Raw genomic sequence first — 21,873 nt, forward strand, 5'->3', positions numbered from 1 at the left:
ACAAGATTGATATTCGATTCCAACTAGGCTAATCGCTTCTTTTGACAGGCTTCTTATTCTTAGCATAAGTTTTATTGGTTGCATTTTAAAAAATATCGATGTCAATTTTAATTGACTATAAATATCGATTATATAATTTATTTTTTACATATCCCTATAATAATAGGGATTTGGGACCATAATAGATATAAAAAGTACATTCTCTGCCTGGCGGTTGCGTGCAGGTTTTAAAATAACCAGATAAAGATTTTACTAGAAAGATCATAACCGACGTGTATTTAATTTTTAACGACCACGTGTCTAATCTTATTTGTTTTATCTGTTACATTAAATACAGAATATCGCGTGATAGCGTTGGTTTCCGTCGGCTTGGCCTGTTGCCCAATTATTTTAAATTTGCGTCAAACTCATTTGCGTACGGGACTCCTTTAGGTCATGAAGTTGACATATGTATGCACACTACAAATACATACCTGCTTCAATACTTATTACATTAATACACATGTGATTTTTGTAGTTTTCTAAGTCTGTACTAATTTACCAAATATTGCTGTTACTATTTGTTATTCAAACGTTGTGGTTATCAAAAATAGTTGAATCAAAAATATCAAAAGTAGTAGAATCTATCAAAAATAATCTTAGATATTATTAATTTCTCCATTATCATCGTCCTTGATATATGGTTAAAAGATACGATTTCACTTTATTTCCAAAGATTTGTGACAGTTGAAACCGATTGGCTCGGCTTCTATAATTATTTAGTTTCATTTATCATTTCTGTCTGTAGAAATCAAATCTTGCAGTTTCATTTCTCCTATTTCCGCTTGCCGTGTTGAAATTCCCGTCGTTTCGGTTTTCATGACAATGCATTGAATTATGATAAGCATAACATGATGGTGCACACAAGATAATCTCTCAAAGAGTTCACTCTATGGAAAGTAACGGGATGCCAACAAAACATGTCGAATTTATTTTTTTGTAAATACCTTATTTTCTTTTCAGATTCCATGAAGTTTCTCCTTACTTGATATTATTTCAACGGTAACAAACAAGACTTTGCTCGTAAAATTACCGGTAAGTATCTACATTATATTCGACTAGCTTTTGCCCGCGTTCGCCCGCGTAAATTTCCCGCGGGAACAGTTATTTTTCAAACTACATTACTATTATTCAGGCTTGAAGAGGTAACAAACAAAACTTACTTTCGCATGTATAATGTTAGGATAAGGATTTTATAGTTATACTAACAGGTCTGCGCATGGTCAGCAATCTCTAGAACGTTTTATACAGCTCGGATTTCCGAACTTTCCCGAAAAAATGTGAATTAAAATAAAGTTATTATCCAACATTGATACATTTAGAAATTTACCTCACTTGAGAACAAAGGATTCGGAATTAGGAGCGTATCTCCTGCAGAGTTGTGCGCTGCCAAAGTTTCATAGATCGCGCTATTTTCGTGAAAATTAGGGTTGCCAACATTTTTCATCAATTAACATGTAGTAGATATTTTGCAAAATAAGCTTTCAGAAACAATAGAATCCAAAAAATATCGTTATTCCATATATCGTTAATCCAAAAATTATCATTAGGAACAGGTTGATATATATATATATATATATATATATATATATATAATATTTATATATGTAAAAAAAGAATGATATGTTATGATAATGATATGTATATGATATGTTAAAGAAATTTAATTGGCTTATAAGTCGTTACAAGCATTTTTAATCAATATACTAGTGTGAATATTATTTTTTTGAACTGTAACCCAAAAAATACTATTTTACAATACGGTTGGCAACCCTAGAACACATCCAAAACGCTGACGCACATTCGGTCAAAGCTCGGGGTGATGGCCGATGGTCAAAAGGCTATTAGTATTTATTTCTGGCCTAATATTTCCGCTAACGCATAAGCATTTTTATGTTTTCATCTAACCGGCACAAAGACTTCGGTGTTTAAATTGAAATTATTAATTTGAAAATTAATTGTGTCATATTTTTGGATGATGGGAGGTCACTGGATGCCAATTTGTTGTAATGTAATAATATTGTATATTGTAATAGTCAATTGTAATAGTATTGTATATTAAACTGGTAAAATGCTCAAATGAGTCTGAAAAACACTCATATTATTTCTATTACACGAGACTGAACGAAGTTCTAGCCTAAGTTTCTATACTTATCTATTTGACATGTACTCGTACCTATGCGCGATTGTATCACTGTAGAATATAGAGCGTTTGAACTGTAATACCTGACATCAGAAAGTGTAATACCACGTCCCCGTAAGTTTACACTGAACCCAAGCTGTTGAGGTTGAGCTAATAAGCTGTTGCGGCATAAGCCAATCGAACGAGGATTTCCATATAGTCTGTCTATTTAACTCACTACCTTTAGATTAAACTGGAGTACTAACATATAAATTTATTGCGATCAATGGTTTTAACGTAAGACTTTATTGAGTATAGATGGACATGTTTAATAACAGTTTTGTGTTAACCGTCGAACTGGCCTTTTCATTATGCACCCTCTTGACTTTAGCCTACCCTTTGTGTGATACATTGGTAATTGGCAATGTGAAACGAAAAGTATGACATTCTTATATGTAGGTTGCAATCTATGAAAACTAATTTTATGCCTACGAGGTGCTCATAAGGAGAATATTTTAATAACACTCTCGTTTTCATTGATAACAATTGAAACTTGAGGGGAATCTTTGTTTTTTAAAATTGGATATAATACGGTAGACATTATTTGATTTATCTATAAATAATAAAAGGTGACATAATTAAAACATAATCTTAGATTATATCCAATTTGAGATTAAAATCCAAAAGAAGATAGTCGCTATCATTATTAATTGTTGGAATTTTCCTAAGAATAGTTTCAATATCAATTCTTAGTTGGTCATTAAGAATTTAGTGCCGTAAAATGTACTTGATCGTATCTTGCGCAGAGGGTTCGATGGGTGGAGTAGGAAGGCTGCGGCGCGGCAGGTGTATGCCTCCCATTCGTTCTTTGTTTGTTCCTTTGTAACGGAAGGCTTGACCTCTTTAGAAAACTCGAATTCTTGTTACTTACAAAGATATACTTTTATACATTTAATACCAAGCAAATTAAACATTAGTTGATTTTGAGCCTCAGAAATCGCAGACCAACGAGACATGTCAATATTCAAATAAAATATATACGATCAGTTGTTTTACTAAAAGGAAATCAAGATTTTGAAGGTGCAGTGGGTAATCGTAAACCACGTCTTCTTGTGTTTTCAGCAATGCCAGAATAACATGGCGGCTTGTTAATTACACTTTAGTGTAGAACGTTGTCCTTGATATCCTGAGAATGTATGTAATCTGATAAAAGATTTACGATTGGGAAGTACAAAATGCTATCGATCAGCCATATTAAATCCTCAGGCTTTTTGGATTATAATGTAATAAGATAAGCTGTAACAATATTTGTATACTATGGTGTTGTTATTGTTAGTGTATTCAGTTTGTTTATATTAAAAGTACATGGTGTGCAAGCTAAAAGTTCTAGGAATATTATAAGCATCATCATAATAGGCTAAGATCTGCTACTCTAAAAATTCCACGACATTAACGTAGACTGTGTAATTTGAAATAAATTTCTAAAGCTCAAATCTAAATTACTGATCTGAGGTAATAACATAAAAATAGTGATAGTAATTTACAACGGTATTTAAGCTTAATTCGTAAATTACTTGTTACGTTAATTCTGAGAACCATCAAAACGTTAGTGGACTATTTTGTAGTTCTTGATATTGTTTCCACGAAAATTCTCTAAACATTCGCAGTCCATAGCTTCTTATCAGCATTCTGCTCATAACCTAGGGCACTAAAATGTTTTGCAGATTACACGCTCCTAGCTAGTGTGAGCTAATGATCACTAACGCTATTTTTTACGGTTAAAAATCTACAAGTACTGCATTGCATAGTTGGATTCAGAAAAGACGTTAGCTCCATCAGTTGCTTCATTCCGTAAGCCTTTTTTAGTATTACCAACCTAATTTGTCAAAAGAAACTAGATTTTTCTTCCAAAACTAATGCATGACCAATCAGATGTCTCGTATAACTCAGCATTTCATTTACAACAAATTAGTATTCTGCGACAAACTTAGTTACGTGACCATAAATTTGAATAATGGTCGGAAGTTTATATTTTCGTTGAGTCTCGGCGCATATCTAAAACATTTCATATAATTTGCATCATTTTATTATTTGCAGTCACGTGTGGTGGTGGCATAAACATAGAAGTGGCCAGCCCAGAGACCGCCCAAGGTTGAGCCGCCTATGCTGATGCCTAGAAATGTTGTTGGAAACCAGCTCATGTAAGTAAAGTCACAACAAATTATTGTAATGATCAATCCCAAGCCTGTCTTGATCTCGTGCGGCTGGTTCTACAGCTTCGCTGGGGAGTGGTTTGATAACTATCTTACGGTTAGCTGAACTGCACTGATCTGGAATTAAAGATACATTATCATAATATATTGCACTAACATTGTATGAAATATTTGTCGTCTTGAAAGTCGTTACAATATCTAAATTGCCAGTTGGTGTGATACTTGACTAAAAGTGAATAGTGTCTTGATAATGAATGAGTAGGACGCTTGCAATTGGTTTTAATACTGTTAACTCGTCACTCTACTCACTGGGCAATTGAACCCTTTGGCTTAGCTCCAAGATGGCTATGGCCGTTGTCTAACTAATTACTTTGATTGCATTAGTACGCTACATCCTTTTACTTGCTTTGTGTAAGTGAATGACATAACAAAGTTAACAAGGTTTGTGACTAAGCGTATTATACACGGTCACGAAAGTCGTGGCTGTCTGTACGTGTGTGAGGGAGACACGAATGTTTACAATTTATTGATAGACACACCTACAGGCCCATTCTACCTGTTTTGCCGCCTGCACGCCCACATACTGTGGTTATAGTTATTAGATGGAATTTATTCAAACATGGTATCAGATTTTAGAAATTAACATAATATTCTAAACATTTTGTTGTCATTATTATTGTTGGACTACAAATACTAAACATAGTTTTTTTATTCAACGATAATTTTAAGATATATAATCCCATACCAACTAACATTCTAAATGCGAAAGTAAGTTTGTTACCTCTTCACGCATTATCTACTGGATCGATTGTTATGAAATTTGGTACATGGGTAGAAAATAACCTGCAATAACACATAGGGTACTTATCCTGAATTTCCTACGGGAGCGTTTTCCCCGGGGCGCAGCTAGTTGACTTATAATTTTAAAAAATTCAACGGTTCAGCGTCGATACCCACTAAGCAAAAGGCCTATGTCTGCTCACTTCTTATACATATTTGATACATATAAAGAGTAACACCACTTCCAAAATAAATATTTAAAACTGATTTGATTAGTAGACTAACATAAAATAGTAACGTAAGAAATGAGCTTAAACTAACATGATTAAAAACAGTAGACGTAGCTTTACATCCTAAGTCCACGTCAGGTTCATTCCACATTGTGGAGTTCACGGTCGATTACATTTTTATTAGTTTTCGATAGCAAAGGATTGTTGACTCATTCACATGACTCAAAAATATACTGATAACGCTTTACGTGTTGCCTTTCCTATTTTAAAGGCCAAGTAATATCAGACCATAATGTAGTAATATTTATAGCTTGTTGCTCATCCCCGCCCGAAACTCTTTTCTATGATGATGAAATAACTGAAAATGTTATAGTAAGTTTTATACAATGGGATATTAATTGGAAACTACTTATCTATCAAAAATATGAATAGTACACATGGTATTGTATTCGTGTGATGAATTCCAGTAAAAAAAAGTCACGTAAATAGATAAATACATACCTCCAAGTAATCATTTGAATAACTAACATGTAACATAATGATAGTTATTTCATTGTTGAAGAATGTATAAATTTTTCCCATACCGAAACATCTAATGGCGTCGTCGGTCAAGGCGAACTGAAACATGTGTTTGATTTGGAAGTTTTTCAGTCAATAAATGCAGAAAAACAAACATTAAACCGTGTAACGTAGAAAAAAATGTGTTCTCTCTCGGGCCATGTGGCGGCGCGGCGTGATCTATGCTGCCATGTGTCAGCTGTTTCCACAGCCAAAATAACGAACTGCGCAGCGGATGGATTTGATTCGGCACCGTCTAAATATACCTATACTTGTTCAGTTTTCCACGCGGTTATGTTATGCCACATTCAACCTAAAGAATTCATGCAAATTTTTCATAGCACAATGTTTCTGAAATTGAGCGTTACCGTCCGCCATCTTTCTTCCCATTTGATATGGGATTCGTTCACATACTTATACTTCGTATCGTTCACATAGTTACATTATGTCAGATTTCTATTTTTTTATGAATGCTCCATGCCTTCTGATTTTTTTGTCTACATTGAGTATATTACTAAATGAGATTAATTCTTTGAATCTGCTAAAGTCTCCTTAATGTGCTTTATTTCCTGCCTTTTATTCCTGTTGGCACTCGTGTAAACCAATTAGGAGTGAATATTTAATGATTCGTGGACGGTAGAAAGTCTCGCCGAGTTTAATTTATCCCTCTTCAAATTAGTATAAATGAGGAACAAGTTTTCAATTTCGGGTATCTGACATTTCCATTTAGAAAACGTTTCTGTGACGCAATCAACCCAATATTTTGCGCAGATCATTCAATGTTGACTGACATGTTTTAAACTTTTTTATTAATTCTAGTACATAGTTTACTAGTAAATAATGTCTTCAATGGAGCCGGAATAAAATTATTTGCTGATATTATGACATGAAATTCATTTGATAAGTTTGGACGTCTACATATAATTTAATATCAATCGGAAACGACCACTTGGAAACCGTGTTCGTTATTAGTATGGATAATATGCTCGTGCATTACTTTTCGTATTTTGAATCAATTCTTTTAAAGTGCGTAGTACGCATTGTATTTGTTTTTGTGGAAATTTAATAGTTTCGTATTAGTATTATTATTTCACGGCGGTTTTATTACAGTTAAATTCTAGATTATTTACAAAACGAAACGCTAATTAGCAGTATGTTTATCCCAAACAATGCAATGTTATTTTCCTTCAAGTCTTTAACTGCGCAATAGTTAAAACGTTAATTACTGTATTTGTGATATCGTTAATCCGCACAGTTGATTAATTATTAGCTTTTAATCTAAGGCCATTAGCCTTTTCGTGTCTAATTCATTAGTTTACAGGTATCATCAACGTTACAAAAAAAAAAATATTGCTGTTTGATTTTTTTCTCTATTTGAATGAATGGTATATTTATTGTTTAGACAACATCGTTCTTTATATTGCTTAGCTTTTCTAGAGTTAGGTAATTCTCCGTATCACCACGCGGTTACTGCTGGCCACATCCGCAGATTGATTTAAAAGTAAAGACGCCAAGTAATACTTCAATTATTTGCTTAATTTTACACCAGCATCTTTGCATTACACTCTTAGGAGTGTATGCAAGCGATTTCAATTATTATTTAGCCAAAATTATCACAATGATGGAGAAATTATTAGAATTTTTTATCCAATTCACATTGTTGCTCAGACATCAGAATAACTTCATCTGGTCTTTTTATTTGAACAAGTTGAATATGTGGATTATGGATTTGAATAAACCTGCTCTAAACATAAAAACGTATTTCAAAATTAAAAAAAAAAAAACAAGCATAGGGACTCCCAATATCACACATCCCTTCGCTCCATAGAATCTGATCCTATTCTTTGAAAAAGGTTGATAGCTAGCAAATGGAGTAATTCCACTATCTTATATTTTTTAAATCTTCTTCGGTTCACTTCTCTTCTTGGTTGGCCCAATGTAAATTACAATCTCGATAAGTCAACCTTTCCGCTCATTATGGATTACTATGATAGTTATGGATATACTGTAAATGGTGTATCAACGAAAATGACCAATTAGCGACATTGGCGAATCGACGACTTTGATGACATTAGTAAGGAAAGCGACTAGTTAACGAAAATGCCGAATTAAAGATAATAGAGATTGATACAGAAACTCATAGTCGATCTATGTATATATTAATAACTATTTTATTAATCACTGTTACCGCGCTCAGTTTTGACTTTTTCCTTATAAGTTGCGTTAGTTCCAGCTTTCTTGAGAGAATGACCTGGCGAAAGGTACTGGCTCGCTGCCAACCCCGACTGCGTTGTACAACGTCCGATTGCCCTATCTCCAATTGCAACCGTGTTTATGCTCACTCTATTTGCTTACTTATATTGTAACGGCTATTTTTGGTTGTGCATCTCGTATGTGTTTAGGAATTTTTATTGCATTTTTATTAGGAGGAGATGGCGGGCTACACATTTTCAAAAGGATTTCTAGATTTTACAATGAACTCACATGGGTGGAAAAGTAAGAGCCTTTGCCCAACAGTGGGACCCGTCAACTATGATAAAAAGTATAAGTACGTATAAGGTATTTTGTATTCGCTGCACAAATATGAGCAGATTTGGATGATGAATCTGATCTGGTTTCCATTGAAATCTGTTTCAAATATGACAACATTTTTTTGCTTTCCCATCTTTTATTGTAAATTTCTTTTGACTACCGAGCATATTGTAAAAAAAGTCCAGTGACAACGAATACACAATTACCTTATATTTGCTACATTGTAATGTATAAGTAAGCGTTATAATTATTTTATTATACTTCAATTATATCCTTGGCGCCAGTTCTTTTTGAATAAAAACCCGAATTTATTATCTTAACAAAGAACATTCAACACACAAAACATTTGACAGTTGAGTGCGCTTGCGCTGTTGGGGCCAAGACTGGGTTGGATTCTATGGTTAGTTAGTATAGCACCGATAATATTATCAATACATCGGTATTGATGCAATGAGATCCAATGAAAATTGTACAGTTACACAATGGTTTTTAGTTTGTGTCCAAAATAAACTTTATATATATATCAATATCGTGTACAAAATTATATGGCAGTATTTCTATTCAAGGATAATAAATCATATTCTGCGCGGTTGGCGCTGCGCTGTGTGGTGTCAATTTGTTCTGGTTTTGTAAATAAAATAGCTAAAGTTGATCTACTAATGTCTCGAATTTCTTTGGCAGTAAAATTATAACAATATTTAAGATTTTAAATTTAAACAGTCAAGCAACCTTCTCAACATCAAGAAGGAACATTTATTCATTTATATGGATCAGAATGGTCCGAAATCTTGTTTTCGCCCAGATGAATTCAGATTCAACAGGTAAAAGTTCATCTATTCTGAACCACGTTGTTTCATTAACAGCCGGCGACAGAAAAGTGTAACGTGTCAGTGTATCTGTATGTCTGTCCGAGGCATCGTAGCAGCCAAACGGCTCAACCGATTTTGGTCTAGTTTATTTTATGTGAAAGAGTATTTAATGGAGAGTGTTCTTAGCTATGTTTGGAAAATGTGCGTCCAGCCGTTTGGAAACTATCAGCTCTTATCTAGCGGATGAGATGATGCCAGCATCTTTGCAATGCAGTGAGAACATGTGAAATCCTAAGCCAGTTTAAATCTTTATTAGTTTCAGTCAGGAAGATCGCAAGTAGGAAATTGAGCGAAATGACGTCAGCGTCTCCAGAAAGGGGGCAGTCGTCTGTTCCGTGTGACGTCCACTTGCGTAACACTTTATTGTGGTGACGATTTCAGATTTCGTAAATAGCCGGAATGGTCTGCGAGTGCAACACGACTCGTCTGATGATGGGTCTTGCGCGTTCCGGGTTTGATTTCCTGAAAATCTTATGAGTTTATTTTTTCTTATGGTAGACCTTGTGATCAGGAGTACCTGATATACCCTTTGATACCCTTGTAGTAACAAGGGTATCAAATTGTGGTTTGTGTTATGTATTTATCTGTAATTTATAACCACTTAACCATATCTGTGCAAGTTTAACTGTAATGATTCAAATAGGTCTTTTGGTTCTTCACTAATATCTTATATTTGAGCTAGCCTAAGATAACATTGTATCTCGATTGCATCACTTTGTTTTAAATAGACGTTTCGACAATACAAATTCATAATTATAATATCTTAATGCTTAAATAAAAATACAAACATAGATATGTAAAAAATAACCATCCGCAGTCGAGTAAAATAAAGTTAAAACACTTAAGCAAATTGGCTTACAAGTGAAGTAGCCACAGGAAGTTGCGTCAGGACGGCATATCATTTCACTCGGCATAGTGGATAGGCCGATGGACGCCCGTTGCCGTTCCGCGAAGTTGCTAACTGGTTTGTGTATGCAATTACAGTGGAAGTTACTTTAAAAGTGTTGACGATTAGGGCATTTTAAAGTTCAAACGCTCATTTTATAGCGGAATTTTTTAATTAAAATATTTTATTCCAGTGTTTCACAATTATGTGTATAAGTATGGGTTTAAATAAACAGTTTTTACCCAAGATCCGACTACTTTTATCTAGATTTTGTACTTGAAAGTTTGTGAAGATGTTTATGATTCCTTCACGTAAAATATACCCTAAGAAAATTTTCGGTGAAATTTGGTATACGAGTAAAGAAAAACTGGTAAAATGGTAGTGTATGATGTTAATTTCACCCTCAATTGCCACGAAATAGAAACGAATGGATAGTTAAATAAAGATCAGACAATATATATAATTTGCCTTGTAACGAATGAGCCTAAGCAAGCATTCAACCAATATAAATTGGTCATTCAGACGGAATTAAAATAAATATATCGTTGTCTTGATAATGAGTCACAACCGGCAGCTAGTGTCAGTTTGTTCCCCTAGTTTCAAAGTCATGTAGTCTGTCTTCGTGAGTCATACGACAATTTTGTTGGTGAATAGCAAAATTCTTGGTGACTTCATGAAACTTTGTTTAATCAACTGCGTTGAATACTACTCGTATAACAAAAGTTTCCATTTCATCACTTTTGATAGCGAACCGAATGTATTTTGTTTTCCATTCTAGTAAGACTAACATGTTTCATTGAATATTTCAAATCGCATTTGTGTAAGCAATATTTCAGAAATGTGTTTTATTTTTAATGCATAGCAAATTATTAGCTACAGCTATTGAAAATTTATTAATTTATTTTATTCTGATAAATATTTCCTTCGAGTAAGAAAGAAGTTTCTTAAGAAGAACAAAATCCTCTCACCTAAGGAAGCTACATAATATTCGCATAGGTGCGAAACCCTAAACACTTCTAGTCTAAAATAACTTGTGATCATAATTTATCTAACCTCCTGTCTCACACAAGACTGAATTTGCGAGATTGTTCATCTCTATTTATGCGCACGATTCATCCTAAACCCTGGTAACTTCCATTGAACCTTCCATATAAATTGTTGTCAGATTTATCTTCATCCCATGGCATAATTTTACTTGCTAATAGTTATATAAGTGAAAAAAATAAATACGGGATGGTTTGCTAGTAGTGTGATAAAATTGAGTTGTTATTTTGTCACCTGTTTCAATTTATTACATTGGTTTTGAAACCATAAATAATTACGGTTAGGTTAGGTTAAACCTACACAGACGTAGAACCCCAAAGAATTAAAAAAAAGTGCTTTAAAAGTATAGCTTTAAGTACTTTCTGATATGTTTACGCTATTTGCAACGATCAAAAGATTTTCAATCCAGTGGTTTACTTCGGTGACACGCCGTGAGTTATTTCCATTGCTAGAAGTTATGGCTTTGACCCAGACATGATGTATTGTTTAGTCTGTCCCACGTCCAACTCGACTAGTTTACGCATGTTTCTATAAAACAGTATGAAACCTCAGAACAATAGTTTACATTACAATATCGCTACTGTATCACTAGTAGCTACTAAATGGAAAAGCGTCGCATGAGTCGTTTCATATAATGTCTGTTTAATTAATGACTAACCTAAAGAATATTGCTTTAATAAGTTTCAGGTTTAAACAATTGTTTTGATCAATGTTACTCGTATGCTTTTAATATATGATTGTTACAACTTATCCGAATCGAACTCTTCTTTTTAATATTCTGGTCCAATGATCTGTATTGTTTAATCTCCAGCTAGTTCAAGCTAACTCCCCCTATACTTATTTTTAAAAATGTTCATTGATTAATTTGTGTCTAATTTTATAAAAGGTTATCTTTGATCGCTTACTCGTTTATTTCTGTACTGGACAGACTTGAAAATACTTTGGTGGTTATTTAGTGCAAGTCTTGTGTAAAATTCTTTAAATTCTATTTAGTCCATTATATTTCAATCGATCGCAACTTGTAGTCGCTAGTCATGTGTAAAGTATGTAATGACAATACTGATATCTTAGGCAACTAGAAAAGTCTGACCATGAACACCAATTAAAATAAATTTAGAAGCGCATAGGTATGTAGCAGCATCAGCTGAATGGCTGAAGATAAGATTCTGCCCGATGACACTTGTAAAAGTAAGAAAGTATTTCTCATTTGATCATTTGTGTGTAAATAATTGCGTAAATAATATACCTATTTATCGATGTAGATTTATGATATTTTCGTATTTGTGTGGTAGTCTAGCCCATTATATAATAGTACCACTTGTAGTTGTAGCCAGCAATCAGACGGGCTCCCAATAAACATCGTTATCTAGCGGCCGATTGGCCCCACATTTGATTGAATGTTACAATGGAATATTTTATGAGCTATTTTTAATTGGCCTTGTTTTTTGTAATATATAACTTTATATGTTGAGATATCTTTATTTAGCTAGAAATTAGTAGCTTCTAGAATTTTTTTCACGCGTCACGAAATTGTACTAAGTTCCTTGCGTTGAGATAGTTCTGTCTGATTACGATAGGACGTTTTCAGAAATTGACTGATTAGTTTCTTCGGTGTCTCTGGATTTTTCTTAATCTTTTATTTGATGTATAGATAGGACAAGTTGCCAAATATTAATTTTTATTTTCGTCTTTAATTTCCTAAGTCCACCTTACTAACCATATTTATAATAAATAATCTAAGAAGGTTTTATTTTTTAATTTTGTTTTTGTTTATTTTCTACCCAACTTATTTTCCCTGTACTTCTTATGCACTACATAGCAATTTATATATTTACCAAAACACAATTTTCCGACTTAACATGAATAAGTTTAATGGGGGGCTATTAAAAATGAATTCTGGTTCCTAATATTGTAGATTAATACAACTATGTAGATTATAGGACCGTAATCATCAGATCGGATAAATTAGTGTCACGTGCGGATAATTATTGCCTATTTGTATTCATTGGATATTATCACAAGGTATTTGGTATTCATACACGTTGCAAATTATGATTTGTAGTACAAGTAGTTTCAGATTAATAGCTTCGAAAACGTTGGAATTATTGTGAATATTCCAAAAAGCGATAGACGTAGGTCATAATAAAAAAATATTGTACCGAACAATAAAAATACCCGAATGATATAATTATTCCCTTTGAAATATGGCCCTGGGCGAATAGTAATGTTCTGTATGTACAGTTGCGAATAGTACAGTTCTGAACTCTTTTCCTTGCCAATCGCAAAGGTTCCTGCGGGGGTGGCAACAAGGTGCCCTCGACAGAGATTTGTGGAAAAAGGAAGGGGAGGCCTTTGCCCAGCAGTGAGACACATCAAAAGCCTAGTAAAAAAATCGCAAAGTTCTTTCACTGAAGCTATGGATTATATTCACTACAATCAAGTGAGATGCTAATAGCTGCAGGTTTCTTTTCCGCCTTTAATGATAAGTAGAGCAAATTCAACCGAAATTGTTTTAATCAAAATCATTCTGTTGATAGAGATTCTTTGCCTACCACTTATCTACTTCAGACATCTGGTGGAAATCAGCCTGAGGGTCAAGCAAGACGAGACGTCATGTGGAGTGATCGAGTTAATATTAGTTCACAAACACATGCGTCAGTCGGCGGACTGATAGCAGCAACTGTAATGTATGGAAGTTTATCAATACCCACCCTGGTTGGTTGGACCGTAGTTTTTATTGTCGTATGTATATTTTAATTTACTTTGATGTCTGGACGCAATTAAACGGCTGATAACATGTTGTTACTTTTGTTATATTAAAGCAAAATGTCTTTTTAGCACAATTCTATTTTTTCGTCTCGGTTATTCATATCTGTTGGCAGATGGCCCATTCCATTTCTGCTAAATCAGTATATACAAAAAAGAAGACTTGATAAAAGCTCTGTTACGGCTGCAAATAATTCTCGCCGTTTGTAACCTTAAATGTAAAATTATATGTACGCCATTTAAATGCTCTCTGTTCTGCTTAAATTGTGATTTCGTATCATGATTAAATTTAGGTATTACAAGCCGACTTGTTTTGTACACGTTTGCCAAAATGTCAGAGAAAGTTTTGACTAAATTAAGAGTTGTTTGTGCTTTTAAGTAAAGGCAAGCAAGGACACGACATAAAATGAGAGGATTGTAATGATAAATCTATATGATAATAGTACACGCTTACTTGTTGGCGTCTTGTATAATTTGGGAGTGTTTTATTATAGCGAATCTTTTGTATGAAAACAGGCACAGGTGTATCCTACTGGACGAATTGATGTTATACAATGGTACCATAGTTATTACATTTCTTTAACCTACATATAGACTACTGGGACAAACAATACGAAGGCCAGTACCCGCCTGTTGACAACAGGCCGCCAGGAATCCATCAGCAGTAGTGAAGTGTCGATGTCTATGAGTAACTATCGATACTGTACATCGTTAAATTGCCGAGTCATGTTATAGGATCCCAGGATTACCATGGTCAAGATTACTAGCAATACTTTCTGTATTATTGTAATGGTTTATAGGTATATAAATATAAAAGTGGTCGTGCTTTTTTATATAAGTTATCACACCGTGTCAACGTTATGGCATGCAATAAAAATATTGAGTATTGAAAATGTCTCTTCCCCTCTTTTGAACTTCTTCAATATGAATTTGAATATGCTTATTTGCATTAGTATCAATACAATCAAGATCTCAAATTCACAAGCGATAACAAGGTTATAGTTGTACTGGGCATCACTATTGTCAATATCAATATTTGCTAGCACGTGTCAATGCTAGCAGCGAGTGGAAAAATAAAATGTTTATCACGTCTTGCTTGTTAATGGTTATTCGTGAATACATTTCTATTTGCCTTATGTTTTAGTATCGTTAGGGCGTCCTGCTGTCACTATGGCATTTGTGATGCACCCATTAGGTTTTTTCTGGTTCAATCCGGATTTCAACCCACGCTAGCCCGTGTTTTTCCCGTGATAAATCTGACAAGCACGACCGGTCAGACGGGCTGTCCATACGATTATGATAATATTGCGTGTTATTTATTATAATTTAAATACTATTATGTCTAGATGTGGCTACAAAACGTGTTGTTATATGGCGATTGTTATGATTTCTGATTTTTAACTCAAATTCGACCAAATGAGACATTGTGAGTAAATTAATTATCCATGTACCGTTTACATTATTTCCTTGTGGTATTTACGCTCAATGACTTGGTTTCGGAAGTAGACATAAAGAAACCGATATAAATTACACAACGAATTACGGACCCATTATTGATATTAAGATGGAAAATGCTCCACCGACAAGAACAAAGTTCTTAAATTAATTGATGATGATACTCCGTGATATTTGGTTTCGGTTGGCCTTTAATTAGCACAGTCTTAAAATACACCCAAGCTATTTTATAGTATTGGTTATATTGCCTTGAAAGATTTGGAGCTTCGATCCTCAATAATATCATTTATTGAGCGTGATCTACTCGAAATAATTTACACCGTTTTGACGTTCGCTAAATGACATATTTGCTCCGCTTTGACCATGTTTGAGACACATCTTGAAAGGTGGATCCAGAAGTGTTGGATTATTCTATTACTATGGTTGAATATGTTTGTTACATTGCATTGTATCCAATTCCAACCCAATAAATGTCTGTCTTTTAATATGTATAGGTTTTGGTTCGATTCGTTTGATCTACTTCATGGAAATTTTGGAGTTATAAGTTTTGTTGGCTTGGGATTTTTGTGAATCGTCAATTTAATGCATTTGTGGCATTATGCCTCCATTTCTGATACAAAATGCTTTTTTATAGACTGTTAATGATAATAATAATAATTTTAATTATCCGTAATTCACAATTATATATTTTAATTATTCGTAATTAAAATATATAAAAATATATAATGAAGGATTTAGTATGTCCTTATCATTAGTTTTGTTTTTCCTTATTATGCATACGACTTTCCATTACCGATGAGATTGTACTAATTTCTTAAATAAAGCAGTCGCAAGCGATGTCATGATTTGTGGTGTTGTTTACGATTTAAAATCAACTCCAATATTGGTTGACAGACTTCCGTTAACTTCGTTCAGGCGAAGCTTCAAGGGCTGACAAATATCCCACAAGGCAATCTGGCCTACGTGCCTATTTCAACGCAAGCCTTGTTTACCACGCGCAGGCGCCCAGTATCTTTGCCTACGTGCTCAATTTTTAACTACCAACTCCCGGCTACCATTTTCAACTAATCGCTTTGGTTATTTGCGAGGTAATTAGTGAAGTCTCTAGAAGAGTCCATTGCATTGCAGTGTGACTTGAAAAATAAATAAATTGTCACTGGCTGGATTTATTGCAAACTTCGATCTAAAGTAAAACTTTTTACTTTGAATATAGCAGCTTTTTAATTTCCCATGTATTTATCCAATATGTGTCTGCCCCCTTAGTTTCAGCTCATCGAATTTGAAATGATTTGAATAATTCTCCAATGTACACGTCAATTCGCTGCTTGAAGATTCAAGGAGATGTAAACATGCTCCATTTATAGGGGAGGGGGTAGTAAGGTTTGTTGACCTCGTTAGATGCAGGGCAATGACCCCGCACGGTCGTCAGCTGTTGCACACATTTGTCTAGTACGTATCTCGCATTTGACCTACATTCACACATCGACAGTTGTTGTTAATACTAGCGACAACAAAATTTTCCATTCGCGTGGCCCTTTAGTAGATTCATCTGTAGAAAGGACTTTGTTATTAGAATTTTTATTATGCTGAGACTAATTAACTGAATTAATTAGATCAAAAAGATCAGACTTCTCGAAATCCTCTGTACTGTTATGCAAGTAGGCCTGAGTTTTTAGATAGAGATTAGATAAGTCACTTATGGATTTATAGTTGTAGTTGCTGTCAAACAAGCATAGTACCGAAAGTTAGTAGCAGTCATAAACTTGAAAACTCATGTGGAAATAATATCACAATATAATGTTACAATGTATACAGTATGTCAGTAGTTTTATATCAAACAGTCTGAAGCGTAGGATTACGATTAGGTGGAATTGCTATCACATTTTTATGACCCGATAAGAGTTTTTTAAGTAAATTAGATTTAGGCTTTCAGGATACATGGCATGTGCTAGCGTGCTCTAATTTTTTTCTGTGTCAGTGATCTTATTTTTGTCAAAAATACATCATGCACGTTTTATCCTTAACATATCTTCATCCCTATCCCTATCTCATGCTACTAGTACTATCATAAAATCTGTATTAAAGCACACCTCGCTGTCTGACAGATGCTGTGCAAACAAAAACAAAGGTATTCACAGTTTAAATATCATCAAAACAATGTTTCGGCCGTCTGTTATGGTGTATTTTGAAGCCGGTTCCAAAAGAAGGAAACATTCTCGAAACCAATAACAAACTAGTAAACATTTCGATGGAAATAGTAATATTTTTTAATAGTTACCATGAAAGAATTTCTGTTCCTATTTTTATTTTATAGTAAACATCTCAAAATTCTAGTTCCTTGGACATAAGTTTCTCCGTTATCGGTAAATCTGTCTAAGTAATAGTTACGATTTCTACTACTGCAACACTTAAACAAGCATTGTAGTCATTACGAATGTGGGAAGATACTGAGGGACATCGATCGGTTTCATCCCCCGAGGGGTGAGCTCTACTGCGTAGTTTAAAATTAAATATGGACCTGTGTCGACCCCAGATGCCGTCCAACGATAAATTCATAACTCGTTTTGCATGCTTGCTGAAATGTGAATTGTTCATAACTTGAATATTGTTGATGTGGCAGAAATATAAGAAGTCGTCGAAATAAAAATAGAATGGTACTTTACTTATAAAATACTAGCGGCCCGTCCCGGCTTCGCTTGAGTAAAAACATAATAAATTATACCCCTAAACCTTCCTCAAGAATCACTCTATCCATTGGTGAACCGAAAACCGTAAGAAAATCCGTGCAGTAGTTTTTGAGTTTATCGGGAACAGACAGACAGATGCAGTAGAGGACTTTATAATAGGAGGTTTTATAATATTAGATTACATTAGTGTACATTTTAAAAATATTATCTGTGATCGTATTATGTATGTAGGTATGATGCGAATTGAAATGAATTTCTTTTTTTTTATTCTGGCATCACTAATATAGTACAATATAAATAGAATAAGTAAACTTTGCTCCTAAGCAAAATGTTTGCTGATTCGTAGGTTACGTAACATATTTTTTGTACGTGTATCGATCGTATCTAACAGCAAACAAAGGTATACTTAGAGTAAATAGATTGTTACATGGTTTTTTCGAAGTTTCTCGATGTATTCTGACATTGCTTGGCTAAAGTTGTTTGGAAAATAATAAGTACATATGTTTTTTTTTGATGGTTGTATTAGCACCTAACTTCGTATGCTCATTGGTAAATCTAGGAAATAGGAAGGATTATATCTTGAAAGTTTTTCAAAATGGATCATTTCACATTAATTCTTACAACATTAATGCAAATTAAACACGATGAAATTTGGTATACGTACAAGTATAATGCAAGCAGGAATACTCATGATACTTTCTATTGAATAATTACTTGGTATGAGAAACATCAGATCTAAAAACTGTTACATATATACTCGTATTAATTTTCTGACATGTATTCCACACGCGAATGGCTTAGAAGATTAGTTATCATCAGTCATTAGCAAAAACTTAATAATAAATTATTATTCGTTATTATAGGATAGATATTATATAGATATTATGACATCTTATAGGTCCATATTAAATACTGGGTCGAGCTCAAATTAATGTATAAAGTTTTCTGACATTAGGGAGATGCCATAACATGCTACTCTCACACTTCATTTCCGTATTCTTTTATGTTTTCATGTTTTGAAGCTCTGGATCTATTTAATTTCTGACATTTTGATGTTTTTCTTAATCGTTACTATCATAAGTTTTAGGTCTTGGGTGGGTACTTCTACTAAGTTTAGATTTAAAAGTTTGGTGTATGATATTACGATTTATTATCAGGGACAATTAAAATATCATTGAATTTATCTGTTCAAACGAAAGATTTAGAGCCATCACTTAAGATATTATATCTTCGATGTGTACTTACTGCGCAATAATATTTATCATCTTTATCTTCCAACAATCTTAAGACAGTTTTGGCGAATGTGTCATGTTGATATACCTATTTAAGTCGCCATTTTTGTTTTGTTCCTTATGTAATGAAATTATCGCAAGTTGTAAACATAACATAACCAAGGTCGTTATGCCAAGTGGATATATGTACCTATATGTATATCCGGTAAGTAAGGATGTTATGAAAACATACAGTATCTACACTTGCGGAAAATGGAGATGATTTCTGATGCCCACGAGATCGAATTAAGTGACGAATTTTATTATAATTATCGTCATAACTGTTTTATTTATACGCGTTTATTTTTTTTAAATCACCTGACCTTTCTGATGTAACTGAGTCAATAAATTGCTCAGGTATCCAGTTAGTTACCTATTAATTATTGAGATAATGGAATTCATCGTAGTCTTTAGTCACGATCACGACATAACACGACGCGGTTCACGCGTAAGATAAAAGTGATTTGCGATTTAGTTTTTTATCTGGGGCCATATGATATCAGCAGGTTAAGGAAGCTGGGATTTAAATATACCCATAAAAATAAGGGACTTTACCAATAACCTTAACTACGATTTCAATCAAATATTGTATATTCGATTTCGGGAAATAGATAACAAATTTACAACAGAAAGTTTTCTATGAGATCCGATTTCAAAAGTTGCTTTAATATAAATATCGAAACTATGTGAATGAGTTTCATTGAGAGTAGTTTTTTGCACTGTGAAAGATAAACAGTACTTAGGTAGAACAGCTAGTGTCCAAGCAACCGGTACCTAATGTTTTATTCAAATACTAAACAAAAAATGCGAGAAATCTCCAACGAGCCATGACACATTCAACGCAAAAAAGTATCAAAACAGCTGTAAAGAGGTGCTGTAATGGGCAATGTGATAGCTACATAATACACTCGGCCTTGATTCCTAGACTGCGCAGCGCAAATATAACCTAATCAAAAAGCCAAGCATATATCCATATCCATACTGAATCCATTATCAATCTCTCACTCATAAACCATTAGGTCAGCGATAACATAATGTTATGTATTGTGTTCTCTCTAACATTTGAGCGTTTTTCCAGTTTTTTCTAAATTTTCATTCTTGCCGTTTTGAATAAATTACAAAATATAACTGATATTTGCTTACAGGGCTGTTTATAATGATCATTTTTGCCTAAAAGTTGCTAAGCAATTGTTACTCTTATCCATAATTGGTGCATGTTTCTCATAGTTTAAAAGTTATCCCTTTTGCATTAATTAAGTTTGATATCAGCATTTCGTTAAAACAGCCAAAAGTATTGTTTTAAACTTACTGAATACGAGTGCATAGTGCAACACTTCGTGAGACTAATTGATTCCCTTTGCTTTATTTGCTCAGCTAAATCGGGTTAAGTTGCTGGCGTAGGAATAGTGTCTCAACTCAGTGGGTATTTCACTCTTCAAGGTCAATCTACAGTATCCTCTGGATAAACTTGTGCTATCTAGATGTTAAATTTTACGATGTTCTAAACAGTGAGAGACAGATTGGTACCACGCCGAGCGGAATGCCGGGGTGCGCGGTGACTGATGATTTTCGCAATATCACACGATTGACGCTACCCAGAGACTCGGCAGTTCTGAGCAAAGGTCGTCGATCGCTGGCCAATCAGCTGACTCAATATCTTGTTATAATCTTAGACGTAAATCGCTTCATTGCCATGTAATAAAAATGTCAACTTTGCTAGAAATTTATTTGCTTTGCATAGCAGGAAGGCTATTCTAAGCATTATTAAGTTAGGAAACCATTTCACCTAAATGCAAAAGATTGCTAAGATGTACGAGAACGAGCTCTTACCAATTAGGTTTATGACCGGTATTTTTACTACGTTGGGTAAAAAATATTAATAGATTGAGTGGAAATGATGCCCTTTAAAAACGGCTAATGCAGACCATATTAGGATCGAATGGACACTTTTGCATAAATTATTGGAAAAGCAACAACATGATAAAGCAGGTCATGGATGGTAAACAAATGCAATTGCGTATGCCTATAACAATGTTGCTATCATTTAGATCCTTAGTATTATATTCTGTATTGTGTTAATGTGTAATGAAGTGTTTGTTTTTGTCATTCGTACCTACCTTGAAACAGAAAATTTATTTATTTCACTTATTAGTAGTGCTAATTTTTCAATAGGTATTTGCATTGATACAAAGGGAAGATGATATTATCCACACATATATTTAAGATTATAATCATAAACTAAAGAGTAAGGACTTTTCACAGCTCCTAATATTCAAAACATTGATTAAATTGTAATATTATTAGTACTACGATGTTACAAATTTAACTCCAAATGTTTCAGATGTAAGAAGACTCTCATAAGATCCTATTGAATAAAATATGACACCAGTGTTAGTCGATACTCGAGAAGAAAGAAAATAA

At 33.8% G+C, this 21,873-nt stretch overlaps 1 protein-coding gene across 1 annotated transcript in view; it reads left to right on the plus strand.

The window, feature by feature from the left end:
* LOC128671076 (MAP kinase-interacting serine/threonine-protein kinase 1-like) overlaps positions 1 to 21,873 on the plus strand; it is a 60,572-nt gene that overhangs the window by 12,601 nt on the left and 26,098 nt on the right. The window contains exons 2-3 of the mRNA XM_053747222.2: positions 1,003 to 1,074; positions 4,259 to 4,362. Coding sequence (XP_053603197.1) covers positions 4,341 to 4,362 — 22 coding nt within the window. The 5' untranslated portion in view covers positions 1,003 to 1,074; positions 4,259 to 4,340. The remainder of the gene's footprint in view (positions 1 to 1,002; positions 1,075 to 4,258; positions 4,363 to 21,873) is intronic.

Source organism: Plodia interpunctella, chromosome 6 (assembly GCF_027563975.2).
Source record: "Plodia interpunctella isolate USDA-ARS_2022_Savannah chromosome 6, ilPloInte3.2, whole genome shotgun sequence".
Classification (NCBI taxonomy): Eukaryota; Metazoa; Arthropoda; class Insecta; order Lepidoptera; family Pyralidae; genus Plodia; species Plodia interpunctella.